The 25,974-nt window shown below is 48.8% G+C and overlaps 1 protein-coding gene across 2 annotated transcripts; it reads left to right on the forward strand.

Annotated features, from left to right (window-relative positions):
- The first annotated feature begins 90 nt into the window (after positions 1 to 90).
- On the forward strand, positions 91 to 25,268 carry NCSTN (nicastrin). Of its 2 annotated transcripts, none has more exons than XM_054010726.1 (17): positions 91 to 213; positions 2,327 to 2,431; positions 4,237 to 4,360; positions 5,279 to 5,397; positions 6,547 to 6,692; positions 7,787 to 7,937; positions 8,869 to 8,978; positions 10,519 to 10,671; positions 12,726 to 12,830; positions 13,082 to 13,159; positions 14,112 to 14,281; positions 16,344 to 16,446; positions 16,699 to 16,794; positions 17,861 to 17,948; positions 18,085 to 18,239; positions 19,109 to 19,321; positions 21,785 to 25,268. In XM_054010726.1, exons 1-17 carry the CDS (start codon positions 114 to 116, stop codon positions 21,905 to 21,907), a joined length of 2,139 nt encoding a protein of 712 aa, XP_053866701.1. In that variant the 5' UTR covers positions 91 to 113; the 3' UTR covers positions 21,908 to 25,268. The 2 variants fall into 2 exon arrangements, with proteins under 2 accessions (XP_053866701.1, XP_053866702.1); XM_054010727.1 differs by having other exon boundaries at positions 8,872 to 8,978.
- Positions 25,269 to 25,974: the final 706 nt, after the last annotated feature.

Genomic DNA, 25,974 nt, shown 5'->3' on the forward strand with positions numbered 1-25,974 from the left:
CTCCGCAGGCCAGAGAGGCGCTTCCGGGTGCGCGCGCGCGCGCAGGCGCAGAGGGACCGGGCCCGCCCCGCGCCCCAGCGGGCCCCGAGGAGGAAGCGGAAGCTGCGGAGAAGATGGCGGCCGGGGCCGGCTGGAGAATGGGAGCCGGGGAGCGAGGCGGCCGGGGGGCGGAGACCCTGTTCCGGGGGCTCCTCTTCTGCGTGCTGGGCTGCGGTGAGACTCGCTCCCCCGAGGGCAGGAGGGGAGGGGCCCCTCCCCCTGGGGCTATGGGGGGGGCGGTGGGGGTCCCTCCCCCTGGGGCTATGGGGGGCGGCGGTGGGGGCCCCTCCCCCTGGGGCTATGGGGGGGCGGCGGTGGGGGCCCCTCCCCCTGGGGCGGTGGGGGTCTCTCCCCCTGGGGCTATGGGGGGGCTATGGGGGGTGGCGCAGGCGGGTCCCTCCCCCTGGGGCTATGGGGGGGGGCGGCGGTGGGGGTCCCTCCCCCTGGGGCTATGGGGGGGCGGCGGTGGGGGTCCCTCCCCCTGGGGCTATGCGGGGGGGCGCAGGCGGGTCCCTCCCCCGGGAGCTGTGGGGGGGGGGGGCAGAGGAGTGGAGGGTTGATACAGCCCTTAGGGGTTGGTGGCGTCTCTGTTGAGGCTTGAGACGCTCAAGCCTGGAGCAGGGTCTGAGCAGGGGTGGGGGGTTTGGCGGGGGGCAGACAGCGTCTGTAGAAGGAAGGACTCCAGATAAACAAGTTTCTCTCTTGATAGGAGAAGGTCAAGTCAGCAGCAGGCTGGTGATGCCCCTGTCCTGGGGTCCTGGCAGGCTGGGAATTTGTTGCTGCTCAGCTTAGTTGTGCTGGGATTTCTTCCCACCCGCTGAGAGCTCCCCAAGGCACGGTGTTAAACGGTGGGGGGTGGGCACCCAGTGTGTGGTGATGGGCATTGCTGAGCGGTGTGCTGGGACGACGAGGCTGAACCCACACTAGTGTTTTGTGGCTGGCTTTTCGTTTGGGTAAAACGAACCGCGACTGTGGGAGCTTCCATCAGATATCCTCGTTCGTTCCACACGCTGTCTTCTACCTCGCTGCATTCGCTTAGTGTGCACGTTAAAGTCAATTGATTTTATTTGGAGAGGATAGCTTCCAGAGTTGTGGAAATAATCCTAATTTGCATATCGTTTAATTGGGGATACATTGGGTTTTTTTAATAGCACATTTCATATGAAATTTCATTCTGAAATACGGCAGTAAGTAGAACATAATGAAATAGGGTATCTTATGCTTATGTGTGGCATTATTACCAAATCTATAACGTTTGTGCAATTTGTCAAGACAATACACCATTTATGTATCCAAAGTGAAGCTGATCATCAGTTCTGTCACTTACCCAGAATTAGGAATACCCAGGTAAAAGTTTGAGTAAATAACAAAGCCACATAGATGTGTTGAGATGCTTTGTGAGCTTACTAGACTGGGACTCAGGAGACCGGATTCTATTTCCAGGTCTGCCCTTGCCTGTGGGTGGCCTGGAGCAGGTCACTTAGCCCCTCTCACCTCAGTTTCCCCATCAGGAAATGGGGATAATGATACTGACCTTTGGAAAGTGCTACATAAGAGCTAAGGATTGTTGTTGCTCTAATAAAAATCACAGTCCTTACTTAGCACTTAGTATCTTCGAAAATGTTATGCAAACATTGATCCTCACAGCACCCCTGTCAGAAAGGTTACTATTACACATGTTTTTCAGATAGGGAGACCGAGGCACACAGAAGTGATGTGGCCTTGCACGAGGTCTCTTACTGAGTGTGTGTCTGAGCTGGGATTAGAACCCTCACGTTCCTGGCTCCAGATCCAGTGTATGGACCGCTAAGATCAATTCACCCTCATTATAACTGTTGGTTCAGAGATATGGGTATTCTGGTGTGCCTTTGTAATGATTGTTGGACAACAGAACTGAGAACTGGCTTCTTTATTCTGCTGTGTTTCTAAATTGGTTCATGTTGCATATAGCATCTTTCATCCAAACTTCACAGAGCTCCACCCACGGCTGAAAAGCGGCCTCTGCAGGTTAGGTACGTGATAGCTTTTAAACAGCACGTATCAACACTATACAGCAGTGGGAGTGAAAGGAAATGAAGAATACTTCAGTTAAAACTGCAAGGGAATTTACTGGGAAGTGAATTATTCAGTTGGCATTTAGCAGAGAGTCTAGGAATTACCTGAGTTGGGTACCTTTATTTTTCATTCAGAAGGCAACAAGACCTAGCTGAAATTGAATTTGTTCTTGTTACAGAACCAAGTGGGTGTGACCTCTTATTTATCCTGAATTTTGTTTCTTTCTCTTCAGGTTTCTGTTGGGGCAATTCTGTAGAGAGGAAAATCTATATCCCCTTAAACAAGACTGCCCCGTGTGTTCGTCTTTTGAATGCCACTCATCAAATAGGCTGTCAGTGTAAGTATTGTAAATGGTTATTTTACTTTAAGTGGAAGAGGCAATCACCTCTCTTTCACCTACTGAGAGAACACTCATTTTTGTGGCTTCTTCCTGAACTATTTTTAGTTTGTCAATGTCTTTCTAGTAATGTAGTGCCAAAAAATGAAAGCTGTATGCTCCAGGTGTGATTGCACTAGGGCCATATGAGAGGTGCTATCACTTCACTGCTTCCTGGTATTCCCAACACAAGGCACTTCAGAAATCCTGAGATTGGCTTAAAATCATGAAATCAAGGCTTGCAATAAAATGGTGAGAGTTGGCAACACTGCCCAAAATTGCTTTGATCTCTCTTGGTGCCAAGTCCTATCACATTCATATGTAATTAGCTTAATATCCATGAGATGATAGTAGGAGATTTCCTCTTATTTAAATAGTTAGATTTCACCAGGGCTCAAAAGTTTCCTTAGTATCCTCCCAAAACCAAGGAGCCTTGTGCACTGACCTGTCCCTCTATAACACAGGCCTCTCATTGTGAAATTTCTTTGTATTGTTTTCTGTAATGTAGTTTTGTGTCAGTTTTCTTGTTTTTTGCATAGTTACTGATAAACCACAGCATGTGTAGTTGCTTCGGTAAGGCGACATGCCTAACATGCCACTGGTCAGTCACATGTCTTTTGTTCCTATCGAATTGGTTCCAGGGTGTGTGTAATCAGTTGGGCATCCTCCCCTTCACGTGCTTTCCTCTGTCTAGAGTATTCTTTTCAAACTCTCCATGGGCTGTGGTTTTAGTTTTGTGGGTTTGTTGTACTACCGAGGTTTGTGGGTTGCTGGGATGACTGAGAAGGAGCACTGATCTAATAGAGTTCCTCTGCTGCTATTGGTGCTGTGCAGAAAGGGTTTCTTGTGAGTCAGCATTTTGTTCATTTGTGGTTGAGTCTCATCATGTGTCCTCAGCGTGAACCACGCTCCCATGTGGACCAGGTCAGCAGCAGTTAAAGGGCAGAACAACTAACTGTACGTGGCCATCTCCCCTAGCTGGTGCTCCAACTTTCTCATATAGTGGTGTGAGCCACCTCTTAATACAGATTGTTTTACGGGCACCTCCTTTCCCAATCCCATAATACTCCGGTGACAACTACAGCAATTACTGACCAGGAAATGTGATCACATCTGTGTATCTTTAGCTGTCTCTAATGGATTTAGGGCTCCTGTGCTTTTCCAATACGTGCTTTTGGAAAATGTTAAGCACCTTGTTTTCTTTTGATTGTGGTTTGATTCCTGCCCCGATCTGTCCTGCACATGGCTTTTCTGCTGGTAGGACCCCTCCTGTCTCACTGCACGTGCTTCCCCAGATGTACTCTCAGCTGATATGTTCCCTTCTTTCCTTCTCTTCTGGACATTCCCCGCTTGCTGGTGGCTGACTTCTCCTGTTCCCCCTCGTACTTTTCATCTCTGTGCCTCATTTCCCCTGTATACAGGAAGGTTCATACTCAACATCCTCCCTCTTCCCCCAAGAGGCAGGTGATGTTTAATTCATTGATGTACCTAAAGTACTTCAAAATCTTTAGATAAAATCTGCTTTAAAAGGGCAGATGATTAGTATGATTATCTCTTAAACTCCTCTTTCAGCCTCATTCATCTAAAAGATGTCTGCGGTTTTTTTGGTCGTTGGTCATCTCTTAGCTGAACTGTGCAAGTCAGTTGCTTCTTCCCTCTAATCCCATATGTTGATCTTTCTTTCACTGAAGTGCAAAGTGAAGTGGACAGCTTTGAGGGAAATGGATTTTGGTGAACCATGGAGAATTCTGTCTTTCTCTCTGCAGCCTCCATGAGTGGAGACACAGGGGTAATCCATGTGGTGGAGAAGGAGCAGGACCTGAAATGGGTGCTTACTGATGGACCTCATCCCCCCTACATGGTACTGCTAGAGGGGGAGCTTTTCACCAGGTAAGGAGCTATGGTGAATTTTAACCATTCTTAATCGCCTCTTCTCTGCCAAAGCAGCGTGAGCCGAAATTGCAAACACAGAGGCCCTAAATCCAGTGGCCACATTTGCCATTTGGGCCCTCGGGACAAGCACCTGTGTGCGTTTGAGCAGCCAAATCTGGAATTCTGAATTCGCTGGAGATGGGTCCCTGGGAATTGGTCCTCAAAGCCCTGGTTTTTGGCAGTGCTGTGCCTCTGAAGCACCCTTCGTAGGCTGTGGGTGCTGAACACCACTGAAAACCAGACCCTGGTGCCTACTTTTAGAAAAGTAAATTGGAAAACTAGAATGAGTGTTCTTCCTGCACACTGGTACCTGCCCCGGCCAGCGTCTCAATAGATGGCTTAGCAGTTGGAGCAGGATTCCTGGGTTCTCTCCTGGCTCTGCTAATGACTGTCTGGTTCCCCAGCAAATAACTCTCTCACAAGGGTGTGGTACAGCTTATGGAATGGTTTTTGGTTTGTGATACTTTTACTGCTGCTTGGCCTAAATCAGTGGTTCTCCAGCTGTGGGTTGGGACCCCAAAGTGGGTCATGACCCTATTTTAACGGGGGCACCAGGGCTGGCATTAGACTTGCTGGGACCTGGGGTCGAAGCCAGAACCCGAGTCCCACTGCCCGGGGCCGAAGTCTGAGGGTGTCAGCGCTGGGTGCTGGGACTCAGGCTACAGGCCCCCCACCTGGGGCTGAAGCCCTTGGGGTGGGGGGCTCGGGCAGGCTCAGGCTTCGGTCCCCCTCCTGGGGTCATGTAGTAATTTTTTTTTTGTCAGAAGGGGGTCACGGTGCAATAAAGTTTGAGACCCCCTGGCCTAAATCTTTCCTTGTGGTAAGATTGCCAGGGAATTTGGGGGGGCCGTTTCATCCACATTCTCTTTGTTCCAGGAAGCTGATGCTGCAGCTGAAGGGATCCTCACGAATTTCTGGGCTGGCTGTGGCCATCTCCAAACCCAGCCCCGCACAAGGATTCTCCCCTGGCTTAAAATGCCCAAATGATGGGTTTGGTAAGGAAATATTAAACTCTTAGTTTGGCTCAGGACGGGGTGTGATCAGAGTAGGAAGTGTTTTGCAAAAAACTGACAACCTGTGGCTTTACACTTGCTGTGGGATTCTGTGTGAATTATTGCTTTATCATTTAGGCTCATTAACATTCTGTGGGTTTAACCAGTTTGTGCTGGAATCTTGTCAGATTTCACAAGGGTTGGGATGGGGTCAGTATGTAAATGGGAAACCTTCAAAGGAACAGCTGAGATGCTCTAGAAAGTTATGCTAGTGATTCACTAAGGGGTTTCTTCCTTGTGTCACGCAGACTGACCTGGTCTCTCTGCAGTTCCTCTTTCAGATGAGGGATGAAACTCATTCTGACGACCTATGGTCATTAAAAGGTCTTGTGGCTCTCTTTATAGTATTGCACTTTTTATCCCAGTGTCCTGGCCAAATTCCAGCCCTCTGAACTTCATTCTACCTCCCTGTGTTCCCCCTGCAGGCTCATTTGGGTATTCACTTCAATGATTATTCACTGTCTTCCCTAACCCACTGCTGCGTGCTGCTAACCCAGTGCTGTGTTCCACCTCAGAGGTGGCTGCAGATTGGTGGTGGGTGAAGTGATTGCTATATTATGTATAGATTGTACAGCATTTTGGGATGCTTTGCAATGAAAGGTGCTGTAGAAACACAGAAGGTGAGTTTGGTATGTTGGCATTTGTCATATCATCACCTTCATGCTGTTCACACAGCATGTAGGTGTTACAGTGACGGGCGCTTTGTAAATGCTTCGAGGTGCTTCCAGCACATGATGGATCTCAGAAAATGGTGTGTCTCTCTCTCTTTCAAAGTACAATGTTTCTCTGTATGCATCTTCCACTCTCTCAGCATGTGATAAATGCTTGTTATGTGCTTCTGCCAACCTCTTGGCACATGATGGCTTTGCATGTGCCTCTCTCTCATTCTCTTCACCTGGCAGTGCTCTGTCTCTTCTGTTTTCCCCACATGTGGCAACTGAATCCATCTCTCTGTTCATTTCGTGGTTGGTTTCTTAGCCTGTGGTGGTGGTCTCTCTGTTCCTGCTGCAGTTTGCTCAGCGGGTCCTGCCTTTCCAACAGTCTGCGCTGTTCCCTCAATGATTTGACCTGCCTGTTTCTCCATGCCCGCAGGTGTCTATTCCAATAATTATGGCCCTCAGTATGCTCACTGCAACTGGACTGTGTGGAATCCTCTCGGGAATGGCCTTGCTTACGAGGATTTCAATTTCCCCATCTTTCTACTTGAAGATGCCAACGAGACTCAAGTTATTAAGCAGGTACTATACCTTAACACAGGGGTGGGCAAACTTTTTGGCCCGAGGGCCACATCTGGGTATGGAAATTGTATGGCGGGCCATGAATGCTCACCAAATTGGGTATTGGGGTGCGGGAGGGGGTGAAGGCTCTTGGGTGGGGCTGGGGATGAGGGGTTGGAGGTGCAGGAGGGTACTCTGGGCTGGTACCGAGGGCAGGAGGGGGATCAGGGCTAGGGGAGGGGATCAGCAGTGCAGACTCCGGGTGGTGATTATCTCAAGCAGCTCCTGGAAGCAATGGCATCTCCCTGCTCCTTTGCAGCCAGGCAGCTCTGCGTGCTGTCCTGTCCGCAGGCACCACCCCTGCAGCTCCCATTGGCTGGGCTGCGGGGGCGGTGCTTGGGGCAGGGGCTGCATAGGAGCCGGAGGGGGGACACGCGGCTGCTTTGGGGAGCCGCGCAGAGTGGGGCAAGCCCTGGACCCTGCTTCTCGATGGGAGCTCAAGTGCCGGATTAAAATGTCTGAAGGGCCGGATGTGGCCCCTGGGCCGTAGTTTGCCCACCCCTGCCTTAACACCTGCAGAGGGGAGTCTAGCTGTGCCACTTTGGTAGGGAAATACTTTCTTCCACACTAACTTATGCTCATCTGAGTTGCCAGCTTCCTAAATTAGTAAAATTTTGCAGGTGGGTTGGGGGAAACAGGCTGTTTGTATGTAAGGTTAAAATTTGGAACCAGTTAAGAGTCTTCATCTGATAGGGGAATCTTGGTTTAATATCTATTCTGTGCTTGTGTACCCATCTGTAAAGGGCAGAGTAGGGGTCTGCTACTTACCCACCTGTGCGCCCTCCCTGAGACCAGGGCCCCATTGTGCTAGGCACTGTACATACAGCAAAAGGCAGTCCCTGCCCCAAGGAGCTTACAGTCTAAATAGACAAGATAGACAAAGGGTGGGAGGGGGAAGCAGGCACAGATAGGGGAAGTGAAATGACTTGCCCAAGATCTCACAGCTAGTCAGTTACAGAACTGGGACTAAAACCCAGGTCTCCTGAGTCCCAATTCTATGTCCTATCTGCTAGACCATTCTGCTGTATAAGTATTTATTTATATTTCTGTCTCAGTGCTACCAAGACCATAACCTCCCGCAGAATGGCTCCGTCCCAGAGTATCCTTTGTGTGCCATGCAGCTTTTCGCCCACATGCATGCTGTCACCAACACGGTTACCTGCATGAGACGGAGCTCCCTCCAGACCGCCTTCAGCCTCAACCCAGGTGAGTGCACTCCTAGCAGGGTGGGGTGGGGACTGGTGATGGGAATTCAAGTGGGACATGGTGTGTGCATTAGAAAGAGGAAACACAACCCATAGCTTTATACAATACAGCCCGGCACCACTCTGACCTTGAACATGGTGGAGTGGTCTGTGTTCACACAGGTTCTGTAATGAAGGCAGCATTCAAGCCAAAGTAATGCCTGCTGGGACCTGCAGTCACCACAGACCACGCCTCTGTGCTAAAGGTGACTGTTGCTGTAGTCTGAGTCTTTATTTACAGGACATGTAGTCCTAGCAAATAACCCGTTTGGCCCTTGGTTGAGGAAAGTGGTTCTGTTGAACTAAGGTCTCTCAAATTCCTTCTTGGCTATGGGTTTGGAGTGATGGCACTGGCCTCCATCCCAGTGCACAACCCAAGAACCTGCCAGACTATTGAGACTTAAATATGCAAAACACAAGAACAACGTACAGTTAATTTCCTTAATCAAATGCTTTTGTGATACCAGTTTCCTCGCTGTAATGTAAATAGTTTACAGTTAAAGCAGTGAGACACCCTGGAGTCCAGAGGTCAGTAGTCTACAGCACAGGACATCCCTGAGAAAGGGAGATAAGGGGTGAGATGGGACCTAACGCCTGCTAAGTATATTACTTGGATTGACTTATTTTGGGGATGGTGGGGTGAATAGACGAAATGGTAGAGGAGCAGTGAATGCACAGGGTGACATTGGGGTCAAAATGAAATCCATGGGAATTTTGTCATTGATTTCAGTAGGATCAGGATTTCACCTCTGATCACTAGAAGGGGCCCTGGTGCTGTTGGATCAGTTGGTGAGCTCTGAACCTCCCAAACTGGCCAAAGAATAGCTTCAGCTCCTTGTTCTTTATTACTGTCAGAGTTCCTGCTCTTGAACCATATTATTTCTGCTTCCTAGAAGAAGTCTGCGACGCTCTGTCCGATTATAATGTGTGGAGCACGCTGAAACCCATCAATACCTCCAGCAAAATAGACCCTATGGATGAAGTCATCATTGTTGCTACTCGAGTAGGTGGTCGTACCTAATTTTTCTGGGCTGGGGTGCAAGGGAAGGTTTTCTAGGGGAGTTGTGCCTTTATGGACTGCCCATCGTATATGCATCAAGTTCTCCTGCTTGTAATCAAGATCTCCTGCCTTAAATCTTGCTGACTAGACATGGTTGATATCATTCTGCAGGTAGGAGCCATTATTCAGGTGCCAGCGGTATCTCCTGGTTAATGTAGGGGCTGAGAACATTGGGACTCCTGGGTTTTATTTCTGGATCTGCCTCTGACTTGCTGCATGATTCTGGGCAAGCTACTCACTCTGTTTTCCTCTCATAAAATGATGATAAATGTACCCACCTCTTGTGAAGGCTGAATTGTTTCCAAAATGCTTTGAGATTCAAGGGTCTAGTGTATTCCAGGCCTTCTGACTCATCGATTCATAGAGTCTAAGGCCAGAAGGTACCACCAGATCATCTACTCTGGTCTCCTGTATAAGACAGGCCATTAAATTTCACCCATTTCCCCTGGCTTGAGGCCAATAACTTGCTTAGCTAAAGAATATCTTCCAGAAAGGCATCCAGTCTGGATTTGAAGATGAAGAACCCACCACTTCCTTGGTCGTTTGTTCCAGTGGTTAATCACCCTTGCTGTTAAATCTGAGCCTTATTTCTAATTGTAATTTGTCTGGCTTTAGCATCCAGCTGTTGGATCTTGTTCTGCCTTTTGCTGCTAAATTAAAGAGCCCTTTAGTACCCAGGATTTTCTCCCCATGAAGGATACACTCAAATCTAATCACCATCAAGTTATACAGTGATGTCCAAAAAACCAATCAACTCTCTGTTCTTAAAAGAGTGGATATTGTTATATGGATCTTCATAACTGAATGATGGGGGAGCCCAGATTAGTGAATACCTGGCACTCCTATGATGGTTTTCATCCATTGACCTCAAAGCACTTTACTAAGATGCGATGAATATGATTAGCCCATTCTGACAGATGATGGACGGAGGGTGGCCGAGTCATATAGGTGATGTGTCCAGGGTTTTGCAGTGAGTCAGTGACAGAGCTGGGAGTAGAACCTAGATCTCCTTGCTCCCAATCTGATGCCTTAGCCGCTGGACCGCCATACAGCTGGTGCATACCCTGTTTTTCCACCCCTGCAGATGAGAGAGCAGAACTCGCTGGGTCATCAGGTTTAATGGCCACAGTCTAGCCTATAGTGAACATCAGTTGAACCATTAATAGCACCTCACAGTTGGCGTGTACTGCTTACAAGAGATCCAGGCCTGGAATACAAGTATGTGCTGCAGGCTAGGACTGGGATGCATTGGCACAGCTGCGCGTGAGGCTCCGGGACTGGTATAGCTATGGGAGCAGTATGTTAAGATTCACTGGCAGAGCAAGTTGCTTTTGTGTTTCAAGGGTGGATTCAGTTTGGGGGTGAAGATTCTGGCTGTGTCTTATCCAGTCGGGTTTGCCCGTTCTTCAGTCCACCAGTGACCCTGTATTAGTGTCTCTCCATGTGTGCATGAGTTGTTCACTTCTCCCACTTGTGCTCACAGATTGACAGCCATTCATTCTTCTGGAACGTAGCCCCAGGGGCAGAGAGCGCCGTCGCCTCCTTCGTGACCCACTTGGCGGCTGCTGAAGCCCTCCATAAAGTGCCAGATGTTCAGAAACTACCAAGGAACATCATGTTCACCTTCTTCCAAGGGGTAAGATCTTCATCCCCTCCTAGCTTGTCTTGGGCTAGTAATCAGCTCCTCATCCACTCTGCCCTTTCGACAGCAGCTTCCACAGATGCTGGTAGACCTCTATGCATCTACACCTGCCTTGTGCCGAGCCACGAGATCCCTCCTCCAACACCAAGCCCTATCCCACAAAGAGCACAGAGACTATGGAGTTCCTGTTGAGGGAACTGCACAAAAGCCACTAACAAGTGGGGCCTGCACTTTCTAGGGGCATCACCTCTAAACTGTTGCAATTAGTTGAGGGAGCAAAAGAGCCTCTCTCTCTTCATCCTGGTGCAAAATAGTTTCTTTGCAAACCTAGAGCCTGGGTGCCGTGGTTCTTCATGTTCCCTTAAGCCGATGCACTTGTAGCTTATCCTGACATGGTGATGGATCCAATGAATGAACGGGTCTCTTGCATCCCTAATTTCTCACCCGGACCTTCCAGGCTTCTTTAGACCTGTACCCTGCCATCAGGATAAGTCACAGCTTTGCCAGTGTAAATCTTCCAATGAAACCAGGTGAGACAAGATTAAAAATATATGTGCTGTCTGCAGTGCAGCTGATTTCCAAGAGTTGGCACTGGCAGCTATGTTAAGCCAGGGTAAGCTCTTGGGGGAGGGAAGGAGAGTGATGGTTAGCAGCTGATGTTCCCCTCCAGGCATCTGCGGCGATGGATGGCCTCCCTTGTGTAACTCTGCAAAGCTAGCACCCACGGTCCCGTGGAGTGGCCATGTGACACCCCCAGCTTGGGCATCTGTAGTCAGTTCTTCCCTAAGAGTTGCACTTGGAGTGGTGGATTGGGCAGTCTGTGTGTACCATGTAGAGGAGGTGGGGAGAGTTGTCAGGTTCCACTGTACAGGAGCTTTGGGGAAGGGTTGTCTAGTGGCAGCCTGACTTTTCCTGCCATTCCCTGGAGACATAGTAGGAATGCCTTTACCTATAGACACCCCCAGAACACCTTCTGCCTCTTACAGTGGGTGCTCATCTCTGTCTTGCACATTCCCCTTATGAGATGGCAGGATCCCTTGATTTCCTGTTGCAGCCCCCTCCCCATCCCAGAGGGTGGAAAGAAGTCGAAATCCCCTAACCTGATTTCTGCCCACGCTCTTGTATTCAGAGTCTCACGGGAGATGGTATGATGATAGTAGCTGAGGTTAATAACTAGTGTAAACGTTGTGATTCAGAGGAGCAAAACAGTGGAAAATAAGGACATCTAACTCGTTGGTTTGTCCCTAGCCATTGCAGGCCTGTCGGATCCAGGCGGGAGGTGGCATTCAGATACTACAGTGATGTGCAGAGACTGTCCAGGCTTTGCGCCCATGTATCTCCCATTAACTGTAATGGAGCATGAGGCATATGGAGCCAGAGTTAGGGCTTCTTGACACATGGAGTTACCCCTGATTTTGGAATAAGAGCGCCCGCATGGGGAATGAATCTGGGCTAGTTCATCAGCAGTAACTCCATGGGTAGAGAAGCCTTTTCAAAGGCTTTTAGGCACCAAAAGGTGCAGAAAGGAGACTGGTGGGATTTGCATAAGTAGCTAAGCCGGTTAGGCAGCCACCTCCCATGGCTCTCTGTGGGCTCAAGACGCCTATATGCAGCTTGAGGTGCCTAAATACCCTTGTCAGTCTGGGCCCATAGAGCCTGTTCACACACGTTACAGAGAGGTGGAGTTTGTGCTGCTTTCTGCCGCTGCTGGATCACAGTGTCCTGCAGTCCTCACCTAGAAACAGGGATGGGGATGGAGATTTCCTCGGGTTTGGTGGAATTCATTAGCCAATCTCTAGATATTGCTGTAGGCCCATCCCTGCCATCAGGGCCTGTATCCCTGACTCACGAAGAGACAACAAGAGCATTTTTATTTGGAGGAGGGGGGTTTGGAATGCCACCAGACGGCAGAATTTTTAGAAAGACATGAGGGGAGGAGTTAATTCCAGATTCTCCTTCTCCACATCCCCCTCTCAAACACTGCTTAGGATTGAGCTCATTAACTATCCAAATGCCTATGGTTCATGCATGAACTTGTTCCGTCACAGGAGACCTTTGATTACATTGGCAGCTCGCGAATGGTATATGACATGCAAATGGACAAGTTTCCCATCCGCCTGGACAACATTCATTCCTTCCTGGAGCTGAGTCAGGTGCGGGACAAGTTTTCTGCCGATCTCTTGGTGACCATTCAGTTGGGTTTTCCCCAGCCAGCCCTCGTTCCTCCCCTTTGATCAGTTTATGACCACCCATGGGGTGGTCACTGTAGCTCCCACGGTATATCTTGTCTCTCTGGGGGGAGTTTTCAGCGATTTCCCTCTGCACCAAGCTCTAAATAAGGCAAGCATTGTAAAATCCAGATGGGTCAGCAGCATGTGTTGACAAGTGGCTCGTTCTCTTGCAGGTGGCTTTACGGAACTCCTCTGTTCTTTGGGTGCACACAGACCCTGTCTCTCAGAGGAATGAATCTATTCAGCCACAGGTAATGAAACTCTCCCTTCTGCACAGAGGACAATCTGAGTCCCTGTGCCTGCTCTCTGTGTTTCCAGCTGCATGGAGATGCCTAGATGTGGTGTACAAGCCAGGGAAAGGGAAAGCCGCTTACACCCTGCAGGGGAAAATCCCAGAGCACAGCTCTAGCAGAACAGAGAGGCTTCTCGGCAGCTGCATTTCTCCGCTGACAGCAGGTCCCATTGCTGGGCAAAGGGCCAGATCCTCACCCCACTGTGGTTTGAGGAGGGCATGGCACTGGCATAAGCATGTCTGACTCCTTCCATTGATTTTGCTGACCACCTGATGACCTGTTGCTAGTATCAGAGGTGGAGGGGTGCGGGGGGGGCAGGGGGTCTCCTAGTTCTGAGTCACTCTCCATAGCCTCTTTAACAGCAGCTTTCATCCCAGAGGAACCCGCTGGGCCTTGCTAACTTTTCTGACCCAGATATGCAACCAGCTCTGGGGTGGAATGAGCAGCACAACAAAGCTACACAGTAGCTCATGGCATAGTGAAAAATTCGGTGTCCAGCTGATACCATGAGGGAATTTAAGGAAACAGAATGAAATTTCACAGTGTAGTCAAATTATAGGACCACTGCCTTGACTAGCAGAAAGTGCCATGAGATCTTTAACAATCACGAGAGGTCAGGACCTTGCTCCATCTCTCTACTTAGACTCATCCTCGTGTACCACTGCGCTCCCCAGCATCACTGACCCAGCAAGAAGAACCCTCTGCTGAATTATTGCTGCTTCTGCAGCACTTGGGTTTGTGACGGTCTCCCCTCCAAGTACTACCCTGTCCTGACCCTGCTTAGCATGAGAACTGACATGATCCCAGCCAAAGCGGTTCAGCTCCAGGCCATTCGTGGTAGCCGTGACCAAACACTGAGCGTGATGGAAGCAGTAGAGCATTCCTGACTCCTCTCTCTCTCCCTTTTCAGGTTAAAACACTGGTGGAAGCTCTGATCAACAGCAGCATGGGTGCGAATGTGACTCTACAGGAAGTTAGTCAGTCTCAGCCTCTCCCGCCTTCTTCCTTCCAGCGCTTTCTGAGGGCCAAGCAGATCCCTGGGGTGGTCCTGGCTGATCATCGCACTTCCTTCCAGAACAGGTATGGGGAGCAATGCTATCGCCGTTGTGTCTATGAGGGGGGGTGTGGAGAGCAGGTGGTTTCACCTGGAATGGGACTGTCTTCCTGTCTGGTGTTTAAACTCTAGTAGCAAAATAAAATCTCTGTGTTGCTTAACAACCCTGAAGGCTGCTAGCCCCAGCAGCTACCCCCACATCACAGCACCCATGTGCCAAAACCTGGACCAGGTACAAGGGGGAACTTCAGGCCGGTTTGCTCTTTAGCCTCTGTGCTGAAACTGACAAGAAAGGGGGTCGTTGTCATGAGGACACCTGTTTGCTAGGAATTGGACTTGGTCTCTTCCTCTCCCTCCCTCATGTCAAAGTAGCCCCAAACAGCTGGGACTTTGGATCCCAAGACAGTGCTGAATTTGACATGATGAGCTAGAGGAGGGGCAGTTTGAGACACAGATTAGGGCAGAAATTCTCCAGTGTCTAGAAACCAGCGAATTGTAGACAACGTGGTTTGACTTTCAGCACCCTTGGGCACCAGGTCTCATGATGGTAGCCAAAGTGACTTACCCAGAATGGTAGAGGCAGGATTCCTAGCCCCAGTCCAGTGGATGCAGCCTGGCACCCTCCTTTGTAATGTAAGGATTCCCGGGGTGCATTGCATTTTCTAATAGAAACCCAAATACACCCCTGACTCCCTCTGCAGTCCGTGGTAAAGAAACCCAGGTGTGTGCACTCTCACCACAGCCAGCATCTGCCCCCATGTGGCAGGAGCCTCTGTCTCCAGCGTTTGGGGTTGGGGGCACTATCAAAGCTTAGCAAACACCATGCAAAACTGTTTCCGGGAGGTGCCCAGCTCGCAAGGGGACATAGACTCCATTTCCAGTGGTAGCCAGCAGAGGGCAGCTCAGCCTCCCAGAACATCCCAGCTTGGGGGTGCGCTGCCTCCCATACAAGCAGTGAGGTGGATGGAGGACAGAGGGGAGTGGGGGGAGCAACCATGTGACATGTAATTGAACAGGCGCAACATAATTATCCTGACAAGCGAAAAAAATCCAGTTTTGTACAGAAAACGTTCCCCGCAGCTGGCTGGGAGCCAGAGGTGAGCAAATGGCAGCTGAGCGTGCCTGAGCCTCATCTGCTCTTCCAGAAGCTGCTGTTTTTTTAATATATCTTTCTATTTGCGGTGGCAGGGGCCCCAGGCAATGGAAGAGGCTCTTCCATTTACCCCACCTGACCCCCTCGTGGCACGTTCCATGAGCATCCTCTCCCGGGGGGCGTTGGAAAGTGAAGGGGTTGGGAGTGGGAAGGGAATTGCTTGTCGCTCTTACCCATCCCGTCATTCCAGATTGCCTCTCTCCCCTCATCCCCACTCCCTTCTCTGATCCGTCACGCTGTCTCTGCAGACAGCCAGGGGAAGCAGCCACCTTCCAAACTCCCGAGCAGCACAGCTCTGGGCGCGCTGGAGAATTTTGGAGACGAGGGTAGTGCATCTCGTCCTTCCAACTCTTCTTCGCTCTTGGGAAATTGCTTTCAGTGTTCCCATCCAACCTGGAAGCACAGACCATTGTGCTGGGCTTTTCGCCCAGTCCTCGATTCAGCTGTGTGCCGCTGCTGCTGCAGATGTCTTGATGCAAGGCTGTCACAAAGTTAACTTGGAATCTCTCGGACCTGTCAGTGCAGGAGAGTCAATAGGTCCGGTTGGAGACAGGAACTAGGAATCGGCACTTCTAGATTCTGTTCCCACCTTCACCGCTGGCTTGTGGCCTCGTGTATCGTTTCCCTGCTCTGTGCCTCAGTTTCTCCATCCGCGTAACGGATGGGGTAACGCCTACCCAACTGAGGTTTAATCACTGCTCGTCAGTTGCGTTGAGATCCTCAGATGGGAGAAGTGGTGCAAGGCCCAAAGATAATTATAAAGCCTCATTAAATGGTTTAAGGAGTGCGTGGGAGGCCAGCGCTCTGGCAAAGCTGCGACTTCACTCCCTGGGGACCACTCCCAATGTCTGCTTCAGGCATGGACTGAATTGAATTCCATGCCCTGTGATCTCTTTCCGCCCCCTTCCCCAATCCTGTTTCCCTTCCTCTTTCAGATATTACCAGAGCATGTATGACACAGCAGAGAACATCCTGATGAAATACCCTAAGGGGCTTAGCCCCGAGGAGACCCTGGACTATGTCACTGACACAGCTAAGGTTTCTGCAAAACATTGTTTCTGTCCATTGCTCACAGGGGGGTGGAGACGGGGGGGGGGGGGGTGGCGGGGATCTGGGTGCTGAGTTCTCTTCCCATTGCTGGGGTGCTTTCGACTGGGCTGGTGGCATTAGGCGCTTAGATATGAATGTGCTATAAATGCTTTGATGGATGTGTGGGGACTGGCTGGCTCTCCTTCCCTGTTGTTCTGGGCCTGCCTGTCTTGATTAACACAGAGCCCTCTTTCCTTGCAGTCCCTGGCAGAAGTAGCCACAGTGGTCGCCCGTGCTCTCTACCAGCTTGCGGGGGGAACCGGCAACACCTCTGCTATTCAGGCGGATCCAAGAATGGTACGAGCAGATGGGATCCAGTCCCTGGCATCCATGCTGAGCTCTCACGTATTTCCCTTCTGTCTCTGTTTATGTGTGTTTACACAGCATGCTGGCCTGTCTGTCTCCCTGGGTGCCTGCCTCCCTCTCCCTTTCTCCACCATAGCTGAATGACTAACACTTTACCCTTCTCTCGTGCCTCCCATCAGATCCCAGTGTCTTAGACATTGAGCTACACAAGCCCTCAGCAAAACCGAGCAATATTTATCCTTGTTTTGTAGAGTTGGGGGTGGGTGGAATGGGGGGAACTGATGCACAGATGGGTCATGCAAGCAGTTGGTGGCAAAGCTGGGGACGGAACCCAGGACTCTCAACTCCCAGCCCTTCACTTTAGGTACTAGATCATCCACCCTCCCAGAACTGCAAATGGAACCCAGGTAGCCTGGCTCCCAGCCTTGTGCTTCAGCCATTATATCACGTTTCCACACCTGAGTATTATCTAGACCGTCCCTGACAAGTGTTTGTCTAACCTGTTCTTAAACAACTCTTCCCCTCCCCCCCAGTGACAGAGATTCCACAACCTCCCTAGGTAATTTGTTCCAGTCTTAACTACCCTGACAGTTAAGAAGTTTTCTTAATGTCAAAGCTAAATCTACCTTGCTGCAATTTAAGCCCACTGCTTCTTGTCCTGTCCTCAGTGGTTAAGGAGAACAATTTATTGCTTTCCTTTTTATAACCACCTTTTATGTACTTGAACACGGTTATCATAGAATATCCAGGTTGGAAGGGACCTCAGGAGTCATCTCGTCCAACCCCCTGCTCAAAGCAGGACCAATCCCCCTCAGTCTTCTCTTCTCCAAACTAAACAAACCCAGTGTTTTCACCCTTCCCTCATAGGTGATGTTTTCTAGACCTTTTATCATTTTTGTTGTTTTCCTCTGGCCTTTCTCTAATTTGTCCACATCTTTTCCAAAGTGTGGTGCCCAGAACGGGACACGGTACTCCAGCTGAAGCCTTATGCTGATGTACTTCCTGATTCGTCTTGTAAAGTTGAATGTGGATGAACCCATTTCCATCTCACTTTCAGGTCTCCAGAATGCTCTATGGGTTTCTGATTAAAACTAACAACTCCTGGTTCCAGTCCATCATTAAACAGGACCTGAAAGGACTCTTGGGTAAGCATGGTCTGGGGAAGAATTCAGAGCTAGCTTAGACCTTAATATGTCACCTGGGAACTTTCTAAAGTTCTGTGGTAGCCTCTTTGGCATCTGGCTTTCTCCCTGCCAATCTTGTTTTCTCTGACTCTCCCAGGCGATGAACTTCCCCAGCACTACATTGCGGTTACCACACTGGTGAACACCACCCAGCTAGTGCAGTACGTTCTGGCCAATCTCACAGGCACGGTTGTCAATTTCACCAAGGAGGAGTGCCAGAACCCTGAAAAAACACCCAACCCCGAGAAGGAAGTAAGTTGCCATCTGAGTACAACGAGGGTGGGGGATAGGAACAGAAATGCTGGGCTAGTGAACTCCACTGACGTCCCTGCGATGAATTGGTCTCACTTTCGCCTCTCTGAAGAAAGCTGGATGGAAAAATTTCCTTCTGTCCTGAACGAGACATGGGAGAGATGAGGAAAGTCCTCCTCCCTCATAGAGGCATCCTAGTGCCTGAGGCGGGAGACGCTTCAGAAGGGAGTGCTCCTTTAAAGTGAGTACAGCTGGGATGGCAACTTGGATCACAGATGCATCAGTCTGATGGCGCTTTGAGTGTCCAGTAGACTGCCCGTGAATGATGCCATTCTGACATACCCTGTAATTGAGTCTGATCTCACCACCTGCAGCACGTACAGCACAGGCATTGGCAGTGCAAACATCCACCACCCATGGGCCTCTACCCAGTCCTGGTGTCAGGGTCTTTCATTCTTTGGCCAGTCAATCTCTCAAGCTTCTACAGAGACTCGTAAAACTGAGACCTTGGCCACTCCTGGGTATCAAAGATCCCATGATGCCTTCGACAAGAGATGGGGCATTAGCCCTGAGATCCTGGATAAACTCCAACTTGTGAATTACGTTCTGCCAACATAAATTCCCCTGCAGTTTCAGCTGGACACAGGACTCATTCCCAGTCCTCAGCTGTTGTACACTGTTATGTGTAGTTAAACAACCCACGCTCCACCTCAGAGAGAGACGCTTTTCAGCAATGGGTGAAGTGAACCTCATACAGTCAGTACAATCCTATTATGATCCCGGAGAGCAAGTGGGGTTCCAGAAAAAAGGTTCTGATGGTTCTTTGCCAGTGCCCTGTTGGGTCTCACTCCCCGGCATTCTCTTTGCAGATGTACGTTTATACATGGGTGCAGGGTTCCAGGGACCCAAACTCAACGTCGCGAGTTCCCTTCTGTGTCCAGTCAACTGTCCATCTAACCAAGGCCGCCTCCCCTGCCTTCGAGCTGAAGCAGTGGGGCTCCACAGAATACTCCACGTGGACAGAGAGCCGCTGGAAGGATATCCGCGCCCGCATATTTCTCGTAGCCAGCAAGGAGCTAGAGGTGAGTTGGTGTTTTATGACACCTTGTGCTATTCTCCTATCAGATCTCACCAGCTAATCAGGGTTGGGCTTGGTCAACTCTTAGGCGACCCTCTACAGAAATCCAGGGTGTCACAGAAAGTGGCATCAGTGATGCAATAGATGCTTCCCCCCCTCCCCCCCAAGTCATTTCTGAACCAATAGCCTAATATGGAGTGAGGGGTTTTGACCATTTTTGGTGACTAAAGAACTTGGGACACTTTGCAAGACTGAAGGCTTTAACTGTAGTCTTCTAGCAAAATTCCAGCAAGGATAATTCCATTCAGTTCCCCTTTGTAGTTTAGCTAGACACCGTGTTAGTCTTCAGTTTTTCCCCTAAACAGCTGCATAATGATGATTCATGCTCTTAAACTGCTCTGAGCTCCCTCCCAACTTAAACTGAAGGTGCGTCCTGTATATTGTGTGTTGGATTATGCATGTAAAATGCTTTGGGATCCTCTGGGATGACAGGGCCCTGTATAAATTTAAGAATATTCTGTACATTAACCATTTGTCTTGCCAAAACGTGTATAATCAGGGCTCTGATTGCTCAGAAGTTTTGCCCTTTTGGAATTGTGCTGCATGAGCTCTTCTTCCTTTTAGAAACAAAAGTTCTAGCCCTTCTGGTGAAGGAAAGCCTTCCAAACATGAACCAAGTGTGAATGAAGTGCCGTTGCTTGGATCTGTAGATAGCCTTGGGGGGCTGGCCGGGGGGAGCTGAGACATCCTAGTGGGATGTTAACTTTGAATCCTAATAGTGACAATTTAAATGTCACCATTAACTCCACCTTAATTACATGTGATCATATAAGTAAAGGTGGTATCATGCGTGAGCAAAAAAAAAGGAAAAGCCAGAATTCAACCTGTCTTTCGAGTGCTTGATTTTGCAACCTTAATGTGTTTGGTGTATTTCTGAAATGGAATTTATTTTGATTTTGCGCAGTACGATAGCCAGCCATGGCTCAGGTGCCTTTATAAGAAAATCCAGGGATCAAATACAAATCAATACATTATCAGATCTTTTATTTAAAAGCAGAGAATCACAGCTTGTCTCAGTTTCTTTTACAGGATTGATCCAGGTTTTTAGTAAGGTCAACAAAATTCTTTCAGCACCCTTCCAATGGCTGCATTGATGTTTAGCTGCCAGCCAAATAAGGGTTAATTTTGAGATGGCTTTTGAACTGTGGGCCTACTTTGGAGCTCTCTGGCTGGCTGTTAGTGATGTCATACCCCTGTCTCTGAACCCTGTGAATGTACAGATCTGACTCTCATCGTCATGTGTGTTACAGCAATAAGTCACCCAGGGGCTGGGCATGCATGTTGGGGCAGTTGCTGGGCTGCTTGGGTTGTTACTCACTCAGCGGGTGGTTACTCGGTCTGTGTTGTGCCTCTTAACGCCACCCCAGGCAAGTGTAACTCCCTGCCTGCCATGTCTCAGCCCTTAAATATCCAGCACAAGACATGCAGAGCTCGTGAGTCGCTAACAAGCTGGCTTCTCAGTTACACGAAGGCTCCTTTATGACCCTGTGACAGTATAAAGGGGCCTTGGTTTAAAGGAGAATCAGGTGCAGTCACTCTGGCTTTGCCACTGGTAGGTGTTTGTCTAGGAAGAGCAGCCCATTATGGGACCTTAGGCATGGATAATAAGATCTGCAAGGGCAAAGGATTGATGCTCAGTCGTGTGTATTTATCCGTTGAAATAAAGAACTAATAAACTGACCAGTTAATTTCTCTGCTTTCTTAAAAAGGCATCAAATAAGAAAGGAGATGATCAAAGTGTATAAATAACAAATTGTAAAGATAAGGTGGACAGGGAGCTTCTGCTTTTCCTGTCTGATGGTTCAAGAATAAAGGGACATTCAATGAAATGAAAATACATCAGATTCAGAATCAAGAAATGAATTTTTTCCACCCACACAACACTTAGCCCGTGGAACTCTCTGCCACTGGATGTAGTTGAGGCCAAGATTCAAAGGGGGATTGGACGTGTCTGAGGATAAAATAGTTAATGCAAATATACATTTTGGAAGAGCTATTAAAACCTCATGCTTGGAGCTTAAACCAATCTCTAACTATTAGGAATTAGAAGAAAAACTAATGTGGGGAGCAGTTTAATCCTACATCTACCTAATGCAAGGTCTGTTCTCCCTTTCTCTGAAGCATAATGCTGGGAGTACAAAAAGCTGGATGGAACATGGATCTGGTCCAGTCTGGCAATTCCTTTGTTACTCTGGTTTTAGACTCTAAGCTCCTTGGATGGAGACCCACTCTTTACCACCTAGCACAATGGAGTCCGGATCCTTGATTGAGGCCCCTAGGAGTCACCACAATACAATACTGAGTCTCTGCTGAGATGCTTCAGCATCCAGGAACCTTTACAAAGTGAGTCCGTCATTCTGTCTTTGTAACCACACCATTACATGTTTCCTTTCTTGTCCCCACCTAGATAATCACACTGGTCGTGGGCATCGCCATTCTGATCCTCTCTCTCCTCGCAACCTACTTCATCAACGCCAAAGCGCACGTGCTTTTCAGCAGCCCTGGGGACGGTGGGGCCGTGGCTTATTGAGTGCTTCCCATGGGTTCAGGAACCCCAGCACTTGGATTACAACTGTTCTGACTAAAACTGCTTGGCTGACACTGGAATGTCTCTGCTTTGATAGGGACACGGGTGGATCGCTATCCAAGGGTGAGCCCAAGAAACTGAACCCAGAAACAGAAGAAACTCCCCCCCCAAAAACTGTGTTGACTAAATTCTAAAGAGATCATGTTGCTTTAAAATTTCCAAGGCCTTGAATCTTTGTCCTCCCTTTTGGGCAACTCTGAAGAGGGTCAATACTGGATGCTACCACCTCCCAACTACCATGGATATGTTTCCAGAATGGGGGTGGGTGTGAAGCACATGAAGGAAGGGCCTCTCTGGGACATACATGGATGGCAGATTTCTTTGCTCTCTGAGCCCTGGTTGTACCTCTTTTATCTGGATTAGCTGAAGAATTGTCTGACAGCTGCTGTGAATCTATGTAAATTACAGTGCGGACAAGGGAAGGTGTGTTGAACAAATAATTAGATGTCAGATGATCTCCTTTTTTTAATAGTGCAATACTTGGGAGGCAGCCGGGTTGTACATATATAAATAGCTTGGCTTAATTAAAAAAAAAAAAATCACTACTTACAAACTAATCTGCTCCCACTGCCTTTCTCCACTGCTGCTGCTTATAGGACCAAGGAACTCTGGGGAATGTAGTCCACTGGATGTTGCCATGTCTGTTGCTCTTGGGAGAAATGGAACTTGTCAGATATTTACTTTCCTCACAACAAAGCTTTTCTCTCCTTTTATAATAGGCCGAAGGAGGAGAGAGCTATGTCCGGAGATTGGGCTGGGAGTCATTTCCCTTGTCTTTTTAGAATGTCAGCCTTTCAGGGGCTGGGATCGTCTGCTACTCTGTTTATACGGCGCCTAACACAATGGGCCCCCAATCTTGATTAGCCCCTAGGCACGATCACAAAATAAACCTGATTAATAATGAGCACTGACCTCAGCACCTTGCAGGATTGAGCATTTAGTGATAGCAACTCATAGACTCTAAGGTCAGAAGGGACCAATGGCTCTGGATTAACTTTTTGTATCAAAAATTCCTCCCGTCCTTCAGTATCCGTGATTTAAGGACAAGAAAGTGATGTTGATATCCCAAGTGAACAGCTGAGATTTGTGTAAAGGAACAAATCAAAGAAAGTGGAGCTGGTCAGTTCCAACCCAAACATCCTAGTCAGCCTCCTGAAGGGTTAGTTACTCCGTCTGTTCTCCAGTTGAGTCTTGAAGTGATGCGTGCTATGGATTTCCACTGCTTCCCTTAGGGAAACTGCTCCACTCACTAATACGTCTTGCTGTCAGGACACCGTTCCTGAGACTCCAAGACGGACTGTTCCTTTGCTCATGTTCTTCTCGTTGCTCCTAGTAATGATGGAGAAAAGCTTCATGTCCCAGTTTAGGCTGAAAAACTACCTTTGCATGGTAACCGATTTTGACACCCTTCATCTACCTAACTTCTAACCCACCCCAACTCTGTCAGAACTAAACCAATCTGCCTGGAATTGCCCTCGATAGAATATTTCTGCAAATGAAGCTGTTTAGGTGAAGGGGAACTCAAAGATATGAGCTCACAATTTCCTAAAAGAGGGGGTTGCATTCAATATATGATACTTGCTCTCCTCTACAAAATGCTGTAAGATTTATGGATGAATGGTTCTACTTAAGGCCAGGATGGAATTATTGTTACACTTAATCAAAAATCACGTTGCTATCGTCAGAGCTTCAGCCGTATTTTAAAGTTGTTGTTTTGTCCCTTCCACATGCAGATTTAATGCTCATGCTGTTTTCAGAAGGCTGCTTGACTGATTTTTCTCTCCCTCCCCCCTCGGTATTTATTCCTCTATGAAGAGAGAAATAAACCTTCTCCCTGTTCTCCACTCCAAGCTTTTTGTTCTGAAGCTGATCGCTGGCGAGGCTAACAAACAGCTGCCTCTGTTGTCTGTGCCTACGCCACTCCATAGATGGCCAATAGGTCTCCCTGTGGACAGTGCAATAAGCAACCCTCCTATCACGGGCTGACAAAGGGAAAGGAGAAGCAAGGGGCCAGGCTAGAAAGCGGAGCAGCAAAGACAAATTTTCCACGCTGCTGCCAATGCTGGAACACACCAAAAGTCACTTGACTGACAGCCCAAAATTTGCTCTGGGTTTGGGATTTTTTAGTCTCTCAATAACCCTGGTTGCCAGCAGCCTCGCCTAATCAAAAGGGTGAAAGCAAGGAACTAGCCCTCGGAACGTTTCCCTGTCCTGCTGTAGTCAGCGAATGACTCAGTTCGCTCTTGTGCCTCTCTTCTTTTTAAGCGAAACAGGATTGAGGAGTCGGGACTTCTGGGAGGGCAGTGAGATCTAACAGGTGATAGGACATGAGGCGGCAGTAGCCCCAGGTTTCTGTTCCCTGAGTGAGTCACTTCCCCCGTGCCTCAGTTTCCCCATCTGCAAGCAGGAAGGGATGTTGTCCTGTTGCATAGGAGTGTGGTGAGACTTGATTCATTTCCATTTATAAACTGCTTTGAGATCCTGGCAGGAACTGTACTAAAGAAGGCAAAGGATTTGTGATTAAAATGGAGCTAGCACTGGGGAAAGGTGCTGGCTTGCCAGCCGTGACCAATGCAATCCTATCTTTACCCATGACCAACACGGGGCAAACCCTCGTCACTCATAGTCATGGAGTGGAAGGGGGGTGAAAGTCCTTTGGCCTCACCCCTGACATGTAAACCCTGGGCTCCATGCCAGTTGTGGGTTTTGGCACAAAGACTCATCTTACTGGGAGCAGACGGAACTGCTGTCCTGCAGCTACCCAATGGCTTTCAGCTGTTACGTGCTCCATGTGGATTCATAGCCGTGACCTAGCACTGGAAAAGCTCATTCTCCTATTCCCAAGCCGTCCCCTCCCTGCATTCATTTAGACTTCAGATGTCTCCAGAGGAGGCCGAGTCCTCACTTTGAAACTACCCAGCTCAGTCCCCTTTCGTTCCCCTGGCTGGTCTGCTAGCTGCTTTTATAAATCACAGTGGCTGCTCTGTTGTCAGGGCTGCATCTTGGTCGGGGCTCTGGCTTCTGTCGCCAGCGTCCACTGCCCATCCTGCTTTAGCTGCAGCAGTCCTCAGCTGCAGGGATGGAAAAGTTTATAACTCCCCTGATACACTTCTCCATCATTCCGGCGATTATACACATTAATTAGAGCGTTCCTAATGCTAATAAGCAGTGGTGAATAAATGCCTTCCCGGTACCTGACCGCCAGGCTTATTCTGTACATGGATGTAGAAAATAATTTGATTTTTTTTTTTGCCATTGACTTTGATTTCCTCTTAGCCTTTGCAATAAACATAAAAGCATTGAAGTTAGAGGTGATTTGTTTGGAGTAAAAGGTAAAAATCTTCTTGTGCCTCATGCTGGAGAAAATAATGCAGAAATCCAGAAGACAAACTAGTCAGCACTTCTGTTTTTCATGCACTTCTATAGATTCTTTCATTTAGGGATGTCCCAGTGCCTAGATAATAATACCTATTTCTTATCAGCAGTCGACTTCAAAGCTCTTTACAAAGGAGATGCGCATCAGGGGTGCAAAGGAGGGTTTAGTGGGTAGGGACGCAGGAGACCTAGTTTCAGTTGTCGGCTCTGCTACTCACTTTGTGCCTGACCCTGGGGAAAGGTGTTGGCAGGATAAAGTCCATTAATGAATGAGATTATCGGAGTCTACAATAATGAGGGCCATATGAGTAGCTAGAAATATGAATGACTGGATTGTTTAATATGGGTAGTGTGGTAGCACAGTCCTTGTGCCGGATGTATGCACACAACGCAAAGGCAGTCCCTCCCCAAAGAGTTTATGATCAAAATGCATCAGGTGGGTGCAGCACACTCCCAAATTTCCAGATGGGGAAACTGAGGCACGGAGTGGTGAAAAGACTTGCCTGGGTCCACCAGTGGCAGAGCTGGGGCTAGAACTCAGGAGTCCTGAATCCCAGTCCTCTGCTTTAACCGTGGGACCACACCCCTTCCTACTGTTCCCTGCCCCTGTTTTGTGTCGATCTTTTCAGGACATG

Source organism: Malaclemys terrapin, chromosome 21 (assembly GCF_027887155.1).
Source record: "Malaclemys terrapin pileata isolate rMalTer1 chromosome 21, rMalTer1.hap1, whole genome shotgun sequence".
NCBI lineage: Eukaryota > Metazoa > Chordata > Testudines > Emydidae > Malaclemys > Malaclemys terrapin.